The 15,138-nt window shown below is 42.6% G+C and overlaps 1 protein-coding gene across 1 annotated transcript in view; it reads left to right on the plus strand.

The window, feature by feature from the left end:
• Nucleotides 1-15,138, plus strand: part of LYST (lysosomal trafficking regulator) — a 3,942,656-nt gene that overhangs the window by 981,371 nt on the left and 2,946,147 nt on the right. Inside the window, exon 16 of the mRNA XM_069606985.1 lies at nt 13,959-14,149. Within this exon, the coding sequence (XP_069463086.1) occupies nt 13,959-14,149 (191 nt within the window). The remainder of the gene's footprint in view (nt 1-13,958; nt 14,150-15,138) is intronic.

Here is a 15,138-nt window from a genome sequence, read left to right on the forward strand (position 1 = left end):
AATGGACGAAAACTTGGGTAAGGTCCATAGGAAATTTTTCTAAAATCAAGCGATTTAGGCTTAAAAACACATGGCCGACCCATAGGGGCAATAACATTTTTTGACCGAACCATTCCTTTAAGTCCATCTGCAGGACTCTATTGAAAATCGATGGAGACTCACAGTACCCTTGAGATAATCTAGTGCTTTTCCATTACTTTTGTCTGAACGTAAATGGCATCAGATCTTGAGTCTTTATGCAATGGAAATTAGAAAAATGCATTTTTCAAGTCAATCAGAGTCAAATATCCTGCCTCAACAGGGATAATAGATAAATCATTGCAGGATCAGCAACTACCGGGAACTCGGCCTCTACAATTTCATTACTTGGGCGTAAATCCTGAATTAATCGCCATGACCCCCTTTACTTTTTTCCACAGGGTACACTGACTTATTACACAGTGACTCTGACATCACTAAGATACCTTGTTCCATCATGGTGGATGTGGTCTTGAAAATACCTTTTTCTGCCTCTCGAGACATGGTATACTGTCGTGCTCGAGGTAAAATTGCTCCTGGTTTCAATTTAATCTTAACTTAGCCAGCCCCCTTCAATAGGCCTACGTCATAGGGGCCTGTCGTCCATAATGAAGCTGGCACTTTCGCCATGTCTTCATCGAAAAACTCCAGCCGTTTCAATACTAACATCATCCTTTGAAGAACCTCACATTTTATTGCTCTCACCCAATAAGTAATACTCATTTCAAATATTACTTCGTCATCTGACGGATGGTCTCTATACATATCCTCGTCAGTGACGTCAGCCAATCTATAACCTTCTCCAATGGCAATCACTGTGCACCATTGTCTGCCTTCATAATCAACTCCATCAAGCATAGCTAACTCTGCTAGCACTGTAGCTGCTTGTAATTCTCTTGTAAAGACTCATCCTCCCTCTTCATCCATAGATATCCTTGGCGTAAATAAAAACTCATCAGGTATCCTCACAGTTTTACCCACTACACCTGGTAGCCATGTCAATAAAATGCGTACTCCATAGTGAAAAACGTATGGTTCTAACGGTATTCCTCGTATGGCTTTTATTTGTCTGGTAAATGCCATAACAAATTGACTCACGTTTAAATAATGCATTCCTGGTGTTGAACACACTATGCCTTCATCAGTGAACAAAATCGTCATGTTCAATTTAGTCATTAAATCTCATCCTAATGTATTAAGAGGTGTCTGCCTTGAGTATAATAATGGTATCGACATATCACATTCTCCTATAGACTGGCAATTTTTCAGTAAAAGGACTTATAGCTCCTGTTTAACCTTGAGCATTCATGGCATTTCCAGATATTGTACATTTTCCCTCTCGTATACATGAGCGTGTTGCTCCCCTGTCTTCTAAAAAAGAAAGATTTGCCTCCTATATTGACGTCAACCCTCGGTTCCTCTTGAGGATTGGGAGTCACAGATAGTATTGAGCACATCAAGTCTCCCAGTGAGCTATACTATTGCGGGTTTATGCTTATTCCCGTACATGTGAAAGGATTCCCTCCCCTGACAGTGGCACCCCCTATCCTAGGAGTCAATAACTGCCCCGTGCTTGGGCCCTGTTGTATCTGCATGGGTGTGTGCTGTGACTGCCTCTGTGGTGGATTCATTGCTGTCTGCTGTGTTTGCAAACCTGGTTGCATTCTCTGCGCTTGTGTTTGCTGCACAGTCTGATTTTGGGCAAACCCATCTCCATTCTGTTGAGTGTATGCAGGTGGGTTTGTGTCCCCCCCCTTGAGAATTGCCCATTTGCACAATTCCTTGTATTCTACACATGCGTGCAGGGTGCCCTGACATACCACATGTCCAACATATAGAAGGTCTCCTAATTTGCCCTCCCTGCATGTTTTGACTATCGCCCTGTGGGTTTTGAAATCCACTCTGGTTATTTTGAAAATGTCTCTGGTTTTTCTGGAAGCTTCTGCCTCGGAAGCCTCCCCTTCCTTGTGGTACCAAATCTATTATTACCATGATCAAGCTGCCTTTGGTTATTCACCTGTGGCATGCTTGCTGTGAAGCGGCTCCTTCTCCACTAGTCAACATCACCCCTTCAATGGCGTAGTTTGACATTTTTTTCTGCACCAATTTCGCTTCTTCACCTTTCCTAGTATCCTCTTTCTTTCGATCTTCTCTTGCAGCAATCTACAATAATGCGCAATGGTCAGCTGTATTTCTTAACATGGTTTTGCTTCCATACCTACTAACTTTTGAGCTGCTTCTGCACTGGTTCTGGCAGCCCTTGGCATAGTATATGATAAAATGCAGGTATAGATTTCCCCCAAGCCTCGCGTGTCTCCAAAGCCCATTGCTCTTGAAAATTCTGGATCATCCCCTTCCTGCATCTTTCTTGCCATAATTGCTCCCATATCTGACATGTGTGGATACTGTACTCGCAGCGCTTACCAGATTGCCACTCTGCAGTTATTAAACGGTGCTCCATCGTGAGCAGTGTTGAACGCAGTAACACTTGAATACCCTGCTCTTGACCAAATGACGTCTGCCCTCTCCCCAACAATGGCGATTAGAAGACCTTTAATGTCCCCTATAGCTAACGTGTTTTCTCCTGTCATTTTCTCTAACTCGTGTATCCATTTCCCAGTGCCAGAAGTTAAACTCGGGAGTTTACACCTTAAATTGTCCTTATTCATCTGTGACCATGGTATATATAGTGGTCTGGATCCTCCTTTGTCTAATAAGGGAAACTGCGTGATCCCAAACTCACATTCTTCCCCCATTGTCTGTCTGTCCATAGCAGGGACGATGGTTCTGCACCACCTTCTTCCTGGCAGTGATCTTAACCTGCTCATATAAGGTGGCGAGTCCCCCCTCTCAATATGGGATCGCCCTTCAGATCAGTCTAGTCGTGCCAGTTGTTCTGACGCCCACGATTTGGGTAGGTCTAGATCTGACCATCTCACTTCTTTGTCTATCCGAGAACATCCTTCAGGGCCACATGCGTTAACTCCCTCCTCCCCAAGGAAGGTTTCTCTGTCCTCGTCTGACATATCCTGTCCCTAACTTGTCTGACCTCCCTCCTCCTCATCTCTATTCAGAGTTAGTCTATTAAAGACAGCTCTTTAGGTTCAAAACTACACAAAACTACCTCTTTGTCGTACAACTGTGTACTCTCTAGTCGATCGTTTTTACCCTTTCCTTTCAGTTCTTTCTTAGTCCTCATCTCATGATAGACTTTATCGATTGCATCCCCGATGCTTCTAGAGTCAAACTCATCCTCTAGATTTGCTCTAGAGAAACCTGGCATTGTTTCATGTGCTGGGAAGAAGTCCTCTGTCCTCCCATGCCACTACTGGATTAGGCTTCATTAATTCGTTTTCTACGCAATCAATGTTGGGTGCTCTCTGCCTTCTTTTTCGTTCTATTTCATCATCAAACTCTCTACGCTTCCTTACTTCTTCTCTTACCCTTTCTTATTCTTTTCATATCTCTTCTCTCATTTGCCCTTTGTATTTCTTCATCTCTTTGCCTGTATATTCTTTTATCCCTTCATTTCTGTTCTTCCTCCTCCTCTGTTCCTTTCTAACTTTTCTCGTTCTTCGATTGCCCTTTGTTGTCATATTTCCTTTGCTCTTCTGCACTTTCCTGCTTTTTCAGTTGGTCGTCTTGATACAACTGTTCCCGTCTTTGTCTATCTTTCCTTTTTGCCCCATCTTCTTTTAATCGATCCCTCTTTCTTTTTTGTCTCACTCTCGATCTTCCCTTTGCCTTACGTCCTCAATGCTTTTACCATTGAGTTTGAGCAAAATCTGACCACCCACCCATTCGTTCTGTATGAGCGCTACCTCATCAGCTTTCTTTCTCTCCTTTCCATCTTTTTATTTTCCGTCCTATGTCTAAGGATGTACTTGGTCGATCACTTCTTTCCTTGTCTTTTCTCTTTGTCCCTTGGGACTTTAGGGATCAAATCTCTTTCAGGAATCTTTTCTGGGCCCTTGTCACTGCTATGTGCAAGCGACTCATATGCCGGATTGCTGTACCCTGCCGCTGCCTTACGTTCTCTTAATGGGTACACTGCGTCATCTTTTGTACTATCGCCTTTGACTTCAGCTGGAGTGGGGGAGCAGAAGGCTCTTCGCCCCCACCCCCTCTCTGCATATATTAAGTATCCAGTCTTAAGGAGGCAGCTCTTCTCTTTCCTCCTGGTACATCTTCCCGAGCTCTAAGCCTGCTAGCCTTTTGTCTAACTTTTTTCCTGTGTATGCTGCATGCAAATATGTTGTCATGTGTTGCAAAACTGCCTCGGCTAGTGATCCCCCTTGTGGCCATTACATGAACATCTTATCTGCCGTGCCCTTAACCCATTCCGCACTGTACTGTTTACGCTTGGGTGCGTGTTTTGGCAACTTCTTGCACAGATGTGTAAGTGAATTAACGTGCTCCATTTTGACTTGTCACACTTGACTGTCAATACTCACCTTTACTCTTTGCACTTTTCAAAAATACGTTTAAAAAAAATAATACAATATGAGCGTGCACCAACCGTCGCAGCTCCAAACCCTTTGTATCACGTTTTACATCAATATACTTATTCACTTAACACCATCAATTTAACTAAATAAATAATTAACCCTCAGATCTCTTGTTTTCTTATCCACGTCTCTTAATTCATCTATTATTTCTCCACCACATATATATATATATACAACACATAAAACAGACAGACAAACTGACATACTCGACTGGTCACATATATCTGTCTACGATCCTCGAGACTTATCCTTGCCCTTAAAAGATATCCCAATTAGGATGTGAGTTGTTCTCTTTGTGTGAAATCAAAAAGAAGATATCGAGGTCGAATACCCCAAAAGGAAATACACCAAACATTGGTTACAAAGAAAGATACAAAGATGTTTATTCTATACTGAACAGTTTCAAAGGACAAAGCAACAGATAGCTATCGGCCCTCAGTATAACACAGCGAACTCCAGCTCTGTTCGGTGTGCTCAGTGAGTGGGACTGTACATTAGAATAGTTGCGCCTTTTATACAGTCCAAAACATGATGTTCAGCCCACCTACAAGTTAATACATCACGGATCTAGGGTTCATGCCGAGTTCATACATCTATACATTTAGGGTTTACCATTAATACATTATCACTAACAAGTTCCAATGGCAACAGTATGTCTTCGTATTTCTCGTTGAGCCTTCTCAAACCTCTTTATACAATGCAGTCAAACAAGTGTTCACATTTCAGTATTTGAATACATTGTGTTTAACATATGCTCGCGGATTAGCTTCGTTGCCACAGGTAATCCTCTACACACAGGTCAACAAAGGACAGGGTCTCAGTTCATGACCCTAACATGTGGCCTACAGGCAAGTTACATATTAGTTTGTACAAAGAGGTCAAGACGGCCATGTTACATTTGGAATGACACTGTCCACCATCTTAGAACACAGAGTGGCTTTAGAGAGAGAATCTAAAATGGTGGATGGACCTAAAATGGTGGCTTACACTGATCTAAGGTCAAGACCTTGTAACGCGAATTTCTTCGTAAGCGGCTTGGCGTAGGCCAATATACATATATTCATACAGTATAGGAGGCACGATATTTCCCGTTCGACATTTGGACTGTCTTTAAATAAGTCCATCGTCAATGTCATCCGCTAATGGGACTCTAGATACGGCTCCTTTTGTTATGTACTATGACGCAGGACACTGGGCTTACTCTATCGTGACGTTCCTCGTCAAACGATTTCTCAATTGTTTGGCTCCTCTCCTCAAGTCAATTACTTAATAAATCGACGCTCACCTCCCTCCATTACTGGTTTCCCCTCATTACTCTCTTCATTCACTGCCCACTCACGATTTTGCCACCTCACTCAGTTTTTACTCGCCATTTGCTATTTCGACTTCCGTCTTTCGGGATCGCTGCCTCTTTATCAGCTGCTTCAACCTTCTGTCCGTTTAGCTTCCTGTAGAAGTCGGGAGGGGATTTCGTACAAACCGATGGACCCGTCTCACCTGCGCTTGCAAGCCTTATTTTTAAAAACTATTTCCGCTATCTACAGGAAGCTACACGTCCTTTCAGCCGAATGGCAGAGTTCATCCGATATTGCTGGGACCCAAAAGCTTACTATCTCGATGGATTTTGAACCATCCTCTGCTACCACGCGAACTGGGAATGCCGGCCCTTTAAGACGTGGTAACAATACCTTGAGATGAATGGGGATGCAGACGTTACTCAAACATCAATAATCAAAATAATTCAGGAAGTTGCCAAAAAGGTTAACTGTTTTAATATCAATTATCTAAAACAGGGAGTACAACAGCCATCAACAGACGTCTCATAGCATGGTCTCTCTCAGAGAAGTTTATAAAAAACATCAGTTATATAGTAAAAACTTGTCATTGATGACGTTAACCTACGTACTCACTAACGTCATCCTACGTGGCAAACTACAAAGACCTAGTGGCAACTGTGATTGGGTGTCAAGGAACATCTAGGAATACGTTCCATACTAGTCTAAGAAAGTGATAGGCTCTTTAACATCAAGTGGGACTACTAAGCCCTCCCCTCAAACAGGTCACTATGAATGTCACTAAATACACTACGTCCCATTAGTTACACAAGCTATAGGGCCCTTAATTACGCAGCCTCCTATAATTGGTTGGCTCTCTACCTCCGTCAGTATTTTTCCACCCACGTTAGCAGCACACAGGCTGGACTTCTAGGTGCTGGTGAGCTGGTCATAACCATAGCTTCCCACCAATTAGCATATCATCTAATATGACCTCAGTGGTTTGCACGTGAATGAAGGCTTTGAACCCGGCCTTGGAAATGTTCCTTGCCCTGGAGAATACAGGGGAGTAGAGGCACGCTCTATTTCCCTGCATAGGTGTGGTTTGTCATGTTTGTCCAATTTCATCCTTCCACATGACTGAAGACCACAAAATTGAGCTCTAGTGCATTGAAAAATACTATTTTTAATAGACCTGTGATGCCTTCCTTGTTTTTGTCCATGCCTTCTGAACAGGAGTTTCATTCTTTCACCAGATTGTAACCAATGTCTGCTCATCCCAGTACAATACGACCTTGGCTTCCTGGGGCAGCTCCAGCCTTGCCCTTCTGAGATTCACTCCTATAATTCAATTGCTTTCTTAACTGCGACACACTGGAAAGGCCTTCTTTTTCTGGTCCAGCTCTGCTGTAATACGTTTGTGGAAACATCCATTCTTCACTTACTCCTATATATGTATACGTTGTCACTTTCCGCAATCTATTCACTATAAAGCTAGCCTCAGGAATACTACTTCTGCTTGCGTTCCTTTTGCCTCTGTACACGTATAAAATGACTTGATATCTTCATCGTTGCTGTAGCATAAGCCTCTTCATCTTGAGCCCAAGATGTCACTTATCATTGATACTTTCTTGATGCCTTATAGAATATCTACATTCTCTTGACACTGCATCTCTTCTGTGTACGTCAGTCTGGCTTAGTGTGACGTCGCCAATCTGCTCTTTCAGACATTTGTCCTGTTTCTTCTGGGATTTCATTCAAATGGCCATCATACTGTCTTGTGTGCAGGTATGGCTTTCTCAATGGGAACCTTGCTTCCAGGATTCTTCTTGGTATCAGTATTTTCACGGGTACTGCACGTGTTTCACACTCTGGTTCCCAACATGTAGGCAATATGGGTGAGATGGTTGAGGTCGGGGTTCTTAGCTCCTTCTCTACAGTGATCTCTCTTCGTGTCTGACCCCAAACATAACCTTGATCCAATCATGCGGGATGTACTGGAGTTCTGGGATTTTTCAGGGCTCAAGATCAACCCAACAAAATCAGTCCTCTTTCCAATGACAGCGTGGAGCAATATGAGGATGGGTGAGGGTTTCAGTGGCATACTGACTACACTCAATACCTACGGGTTAACATAGCCCGTAACCCGAATACCCTGTATGAAAACAACTATAAGAGTGTTGGAACAGGCTAGAACTGCAATGGGCAGATGGAGGAAACTACCCCACAATCTCTATGGTAGGGTTTCTCTAGTCAAAATTCTATTACTGCCCAGGCTCCTCTGTGTTCCTTAATGTCCCGCTACCATTAACCAAGGAATACTTTAAGGACTTAAAATCGGTGACACTACGCTTTATTTGGGCTGGGAAACAGGCTAGAGTCTCGTGGGACAAGCTGGTGATGCCACTAAATGGGGGAAGGTTGGCACTGCCCGACTTCGAGACTTGCTAGAACGTAGCTCAGGTGGGATTCCTCTTGCATTGGTATGGGGACTGGGGTGACAAAGAGCATGTAGAGGTGGAAAGAGCATTAGCCTTGCCATTTCTTTTAAGGTCCATCATCCTAACGGCGCCTGATGGGAGGACTAGCATAAACAATAGGTGGAACTGTCCTGTAGGGCATGGACCCGCATCAAGCAGAAATCCAAAGGCGAGACCATCTATACCCCTGACTTACCGATCATGTATATCCCTAGGATTCCCATCACAAGTGAGAGGAGCTATGTTGCCCTGTTGAAACGTCTGCATTTGACCTGCTTCCGGGACTTGTTCCCAAACAGGCAATTCATAACACTGGTGGAATTGCAGGGAAGGGGAGAGCTCTTGGCCCTGGATATGTTTCTGTATTTTCAGCTGCAAGACTCTATAAACCAGCTGTTCCCAACTTTCCCATACTTGATCAAATGCTTTGGGGAGGATGTACTAGAAGGATGCCTCATCCGTTTATGCTATGTGCATGGACGCCAGACGAGGGACCGGTACCAGACCCACTTATTTATGGGGCCCGTACATACACTACCTGATAACACAATCAAGAGAGTCAGATGTAGACCTTTACCTATTACCCGCAAGCTGTGAGAACATAGTTACCGAAGCGACCAGTGTTGTATAATGCCTTAAAGATGGATGAAGAACGTAATACGGGCTCTTTACCAACATGTTGAAATGACTGTAAATTAAACTGGCAATTTTAATACATGATAAATGTGATATTCTAACGGACCACCATGTACTCCAACACAGTGTAAATGAAGAACCAGCACTGCTTGAGGGGGCAGTATTGTTGGCATATGTGCCGGTGTTATTGTAAAATGTTAATAAAAAGATTTTTTTTTTTTTAAAGCAGGAAACCAGTATTTTCTTGCTACACACGAGTCTATATGAACACTGGCTGCAGTGAAGACCGCTCCATGGCTCTTGCTATTCAGGAATGGCATCAACACCCTGATCTTTAGGGAATATGCAGATACACCTAGGACTCTTGCTGCTCCTGCCTGGCGAAAATCACCACTGTGCACCAGGACACCCCAAACGCACAGCATAAACTTGACAACTGAGTCGTCTTGCATTATTGCCTTAAATCCTCAACTTAACTTGTTAAGGGTTTCATTGCTCCCTATCTAGCTTTGTGCTATATAAAACCAAACACAAAAAACAAATACCACATCATGTGTGACGAGAATCTACACCTACTGCCAAGCAAAGGAATCTAATTTATTCAGGATATCCGTGATATGCCCAAAATAAGATTATTCAAAAATGGTTGCAGGTAGATGTTCCCATATTTGGAGGTATTCACTAAACTGGAACCTAATTGAAGCCGCAATAGGTCTACAGGGTGGATAAGTAGCTGAGATTTGGGTCTTAGATAGAGGATGTAGCAGTGGAGTAATGAGAAATAGGTATCTTTTCCTTTTAATTACTAATGGTCCATGATGCCCATCTCTTCAGAAGTGCATCATATACCTCTTACGTTCAATGTAGGATCAATATCCGTTGACATGTTCCTTCCACCATTTACCTCTTGATAACTTTATCATAAACTGCAAAGTGCATCCCCACCTGTATCCAAGGGCTTAATGATAATGATGCGATCTTGTTTAAGCATAGGAAGCCTCTGAAACTTGACACTTGCCAAATTTCTCCTGATAATTGTTCTTGTTAATGTTGCAGAGTCTGTGGAGATCTGTTATAGCAAGCACTGCTAGGTATTTGTGTGCCTGTAATCTTGGGAAGAAACTGAACTTGGATTAGAAAAAACTGCTGGTCGTTCATTTTGTATTGATATCAAATCTGGCAATTGTTTCCCATTCAGAGGGCCCATCCCAAGATTGTACCCTTGATTCTCTAGACTAACAAGACGACAGTCTTCACATCTGTGATCATGAATGTGCTCAATACTGTTTGTTTGCAAACTGCTGTTGTTTGGAAGTGATGTTGGATTTCAAGTTTAGTTTTCGAATGAACCTGAACAGTGTCATGTGTTTCACTTAATATGCAGCAAATATACATTTACAGTATAGGTACGTTATAAATAGTCAATAAATGAAATCAACTACAAGCTGTGACAATTCCTTGTAATGCCATTTTGGAATTTTAAGTCAAATGGATAGATCAAACCTAATACCCTTGCAATAACCCAGTCGGGTCAGCTCAGCTCTCCATTTTGCCCAAGGTCGATGGGTTCAATATGAAGTCCCTGCAAAAATGTCGCCAGAAAATGGCATTTTTTTGCAGGGACATTATCACATTTATCTTGCGGAGGACACGACGCACGCGCCACCCCAAAACCTATTTTTTTCTTCCAAGGGGATCGGGGGAAACCCCTGTGTTAAGCAGAATCCTGTGCAGTTCCCTTGGCGAACACTGCAAAAAGATTAAGACTACAGGAGCAGCAGTAAACCCAATTGGTAGCAGTCTGCACCATCCAGATTTACCTGGTAGATGTGGCTGTGCAGTCAGACCTCTCTGAAGAAGAGTAGGGCATTATGCAGAGTATACACCATAGGGCCAAAACACAGTAGAGCAAACAAACACTGACCAGAGGTTTGTATAAAAAGTATATAGTTATTTATTTAAAACACACTTTAGGTTATACACTACCACTCTCAATGAAAAGTAATCTAAAACAAAGTCTGGTAAGTATGCACACCTCCCTTGATAACTATCAGACAAGTCAGGGTTAAAGCACAACTATTTGTTAAGACAGAAGTGAGCGCTTAACCTAGATGGCACTCCAATAGTGTAGTTAAAGGGAGAGAAAAAGGCAGAGCATAAGAATAAAACAGTTCCCAGTACTTAAGAGTTCAGAGCAAGGGGAGAAAGGCAGGTTTTACTGTAGAGCCAAAGTTCATAGGCCAGGCCCACTTTAAATGGAGCAAAGTGAAATGTGCCCAGGATCACACGGTTAAAAGTGCACTGAAAGTCTTTGCAGAGGGTTCGAAAGAGGTTGGGGTGAGTCAAAAGATGTAGTTAGAAGGCCTGGAGCCAACCCAGTTTAGAAGCCAAGGATTTAAGGGTCACCTTTAGCAATCTGTAGAAAGGGAAGGCCAGGCAGGACACAGTACATTAAGAGAAAGGAAGCTCCAGCGGGGGCAGTTGTTCCTGACAGTAGTTGAAGTTCGTGGTTCTGACCAGGGGAATAGAAGATCTCGTCGAGGAGGAAACGTGGAGTCGTTGCACTGCACAAGGATGAAACCAGCCGCGGAGTTCCCGATTAAAAGGTGCAGTCCTTTTATTCACGGTCAAAAGTGGTGAGCTTGGTTATCCGGCCGCCGGGGTGCTTGGCACGGGCGATTCGACCAAGGGCCGTCTTTGGAAGGTGAAAAGGGTGAACTGGTTGGTCCCACCAGCTCAGAGGAAGAAGACTAGTCCAGCAGAAGATCTTCTCTTGCCGTCGGGAAAGTGGTGAGGTAGCTGCAGCAGGGCTTAACCGGTGGTGTCGTCGTTGCAGGTGGCTCAGCTTCGTCCCTCTTCGGATTCTTAGGTCCTGTGGCGACTTCTGAAGTTCCAGTCCCAAAGGCCCTGCTTTTATGCAGAAAAACCCCCATTCATCAGCCTAGCTGTCAATCACACATGCTAAGTGGTGAGTCGGGCGGCTCACCACTGGGCCAATCAGAGTAGAGTGCGACTTGGGTTGCCAAGGCAACGCAGTCCAGGGTGCCAATTCCCCCCTCCACCCTTCCTGTGGAACCCAGAAAGAGTGGCACCATTTGGAGGGCTTCTGTGGAGAAGCCTGCCAAAATAGTGGAACAAAGGGCTCGACCTTAGTCAGAGTTACAGAGACGGACACAAACGCCATTTTAGAATCGAGTTCTGGCAAAAAGACCCAACCAGTGATTTAATATTAAATAAATAAACACCAAAAAGTGGTGCGTTTAAAATGAATGGGAAAATCCCATAGAGAATATTCCGGAGGAATATTTCACGTGGTAACCACTGCCACCAGCCAGAAACTCGACAAGGGGGGGACGGGACAGTGCCCCCTCGAAAGTAGACCCAGGGGCAATCGAATTACCCCTTACCAGTACTTCCACAATATGATGGTTTATACTGGTTCTGTTCACAATTTTGGACTAGTAAAGCCAATGGTTACTTTACATGCCCTGGGAGACAGTAGTCAGCCCCAGGGTATGGAGTCTGTTTGGGGGTCACTGTGACACCCCTGTGGTACCTCACTGAGGGTGCTGTGTACCACACATACAGAAAAAAAGATGATACTGTATGGAGTAAAAAGGAACCCCATAGCCCATAAGCACATAACAAGTCAAAGACATACCTCAAATCATGCCTAAGAGTGGGAGTAAAAGAGTCTCACTCTTAGCAGGAGAAAAAAAAAAAGAAATCCTGCAAAGCTGATAGGGGACTCGCTAGGTTTGGGAAATTAGCCTCATAAGAGAATTCTCCCTAACACCCTGCTCCCCTTGACTCCATATATATGGTCACCATATATAATGTCGACACAACCTTTTCCCGGTCACATTATGTATGGTGACCATATATATGGGGATATTATCGGATACTGGTCGATGCATGTAGCACCAAAAGTGGGTAATAATAGTGACACTAATTATTAGAGCTTAGAAGCTGTAGACCTTCAGAATGCAGTGCTACGTATTTCAACAAGTTATTATTATTATGCTTTGTCTTTTATATTGATCACTGTTTATTCCTCAGTTGTTCCACTTGTCTCCTCCTGTCCTTGCGGCTTTGTATTTTCTCCCTCCTCATCCTCAGTCTCTTTTTGCTTCCACTTTTTTTTTCCTCTTTTGACTTGTTGGGTTTGGTCTTGTCTGAATGGAGAAGTCTAATCTCCTCTTTAAAAGAAAAAGTGTCAGACTATTAGGCTCTGGATTGTATAGGACACATGCCGGAGTGGTTTCCTTCTGTTTGAACCGCTTGACCTGGAAACAAGGTTATGTCAAAATGGCATGAACAGGTGTGGCTCTATCTTTCTGCAAAGTCATGCTTGTTCATTAAAGCTTACCTTCTTTCCTTAGGTGGGTTTCTCCCTCATATTTCCAATGTTTTCTTGCATTCTTGAATGCATGGTTTTAGGTTATCTGCATCTAGACCAAGAACATTTCTCTCTCCAATTTTCAATATTCTTTAGTTATTACAGCTTCTCCTTCCTTGCAAATGTGACCCAAGTGTGTAGCATTTTTTTTAGGGATTATTCAGTTGAATAACCCATTCTTCATGTGTGGCTGGTTCTGCCTCCTTATAGGATGGGAATGGTCAAGATTCTCTGTTCTCTGGGTATGTGTTGAACATGAAGTAAGAATTGGAATTCAGTGCACTCCCACCATTTTCTTATTTCTTTGTGTCACTGTGTGCGTCTGTGTGTATATTATTTATTTGAAAAAAAATAATTTTAAATGAGTTAAGTTACTCTAACAGAAGCTAGTCTACAAATAGTAGAAATAACATTCAGGTATAAACAGTGACGCCAAAAGCCTACAATTCCAACTTTAACACTCGAACTGTGGTATTGCCTGTCTAATGTTTAAAGGAATTGTCAAAGTTGGACATCTAGGGGTATATATAGAGTGAGTGTAGAGAATGTTGCCCCCTATTGCTGTTTTTTCATTTTGATTACTTGGAGATAGTGTTCTCTTTTAAAGACATACTAATACATTGCATGTTGTTCTTCTTCACAGATGCAACAATTGGTTCTGAAGAAGCATTTTATATCTATGCGTGTGGTACAGATTGCACCTCTTTTATGCCCTGCAAATATGGTAACACCAAGAACAACTATTCAAAATATATCAATAAATATATTTTGCAGGATGATAAAATTAGAGACCTGTTTATAAAGGAAAAGGAAGTGGATGTTGGGCCATTAATTGTAAGTACAACCTAAGGTTTCCTTTCAAGATTATAATACCTTGTTTTTCTCTACCTATACATGATGGGTGCAAGGAACTTTGTTCTGTCTGTGCTCCATTCTGAACATGTTACTGTATGAATTCTAGTTATAACGTAACAAATATAGCCAATATGTATTTCCTCATAGTCTCCTTTTCAGATATTAACATTCTTCGATCCAAATATTAAATCGCGATTCTTAGGAAAAATTTGTATGCAGTTCCCTTTGGGTGCACTACAACAACTCTGACCACAGGTATATGAAACCCAACCTTTGGTATAAGCTTGTACTACACAGTTTTGGTAGCGTGTTGAGCAGCCAGGCTCATCTCAAGAGGGGTCAATGTGAGCTGTAGGGGAGTTACTCAGAGATTCACAGTGAAAAGTATTCAAATAAACTCTTACACACAAGGTTTCCTGAATAAACAATTATTAATTTATCAGTCAGTTAGAGTAAGCCTTCTTCAGAAGGGTGCATTATAACAGTAACACTCAAATACACTTCAAAAACACGCACTTAGTTTCTAAATCAGTAAAGACCCTTTTGGGATGGCCCACAGACGCAACCTACACCCCCAGGTGACTTAAATAGCTAGGGTGCTGGGGACATTAATATCTTCCTGTTTGCATTTAGAATACTGTTAGAAGTTGGTAAAAGGTCAAGGTTATTAGAACAACAAGAGCGCCACAAATATTCTTAAGCAGGCAAATACTTTTGGATCCCCTAAACAGAGTCATTCAGTATAATAGGCTAGGCCAAAGTCAATGGGCAAAAGTCTTGTATAGGATGAAGCACTTCTGGTAGGTAAGTAGAATAGTCTTGTTTTAGAAGTCTTTGAAGTAAAGAAGAATCAAATGTAGGGCCACAAGCTGATTAGGCTTGTGAGTAGTAGAAGAGGCAAGCAACTCTACAATGAGAGGGCAATTCTCTCAGACTTTACAGTACCTTTGTATTGAAGAAAAAGTGCA

Source organism: Ambystoma mexicanum, chromosome 4p (assembly GCF_040938575.1).
Source record: "Ambystoma mexicanum isolate Mex_15411 chromosome 4p, UKY_AmexF1_1, whole genome shotgun sequence".
NCBI classification, from domain to species: Eukaryota; Metazoa; Chordata; class Amphibia; order Caudata; family Ambystomatidae; genus Ambystoma; species Ambystoma mexicanum.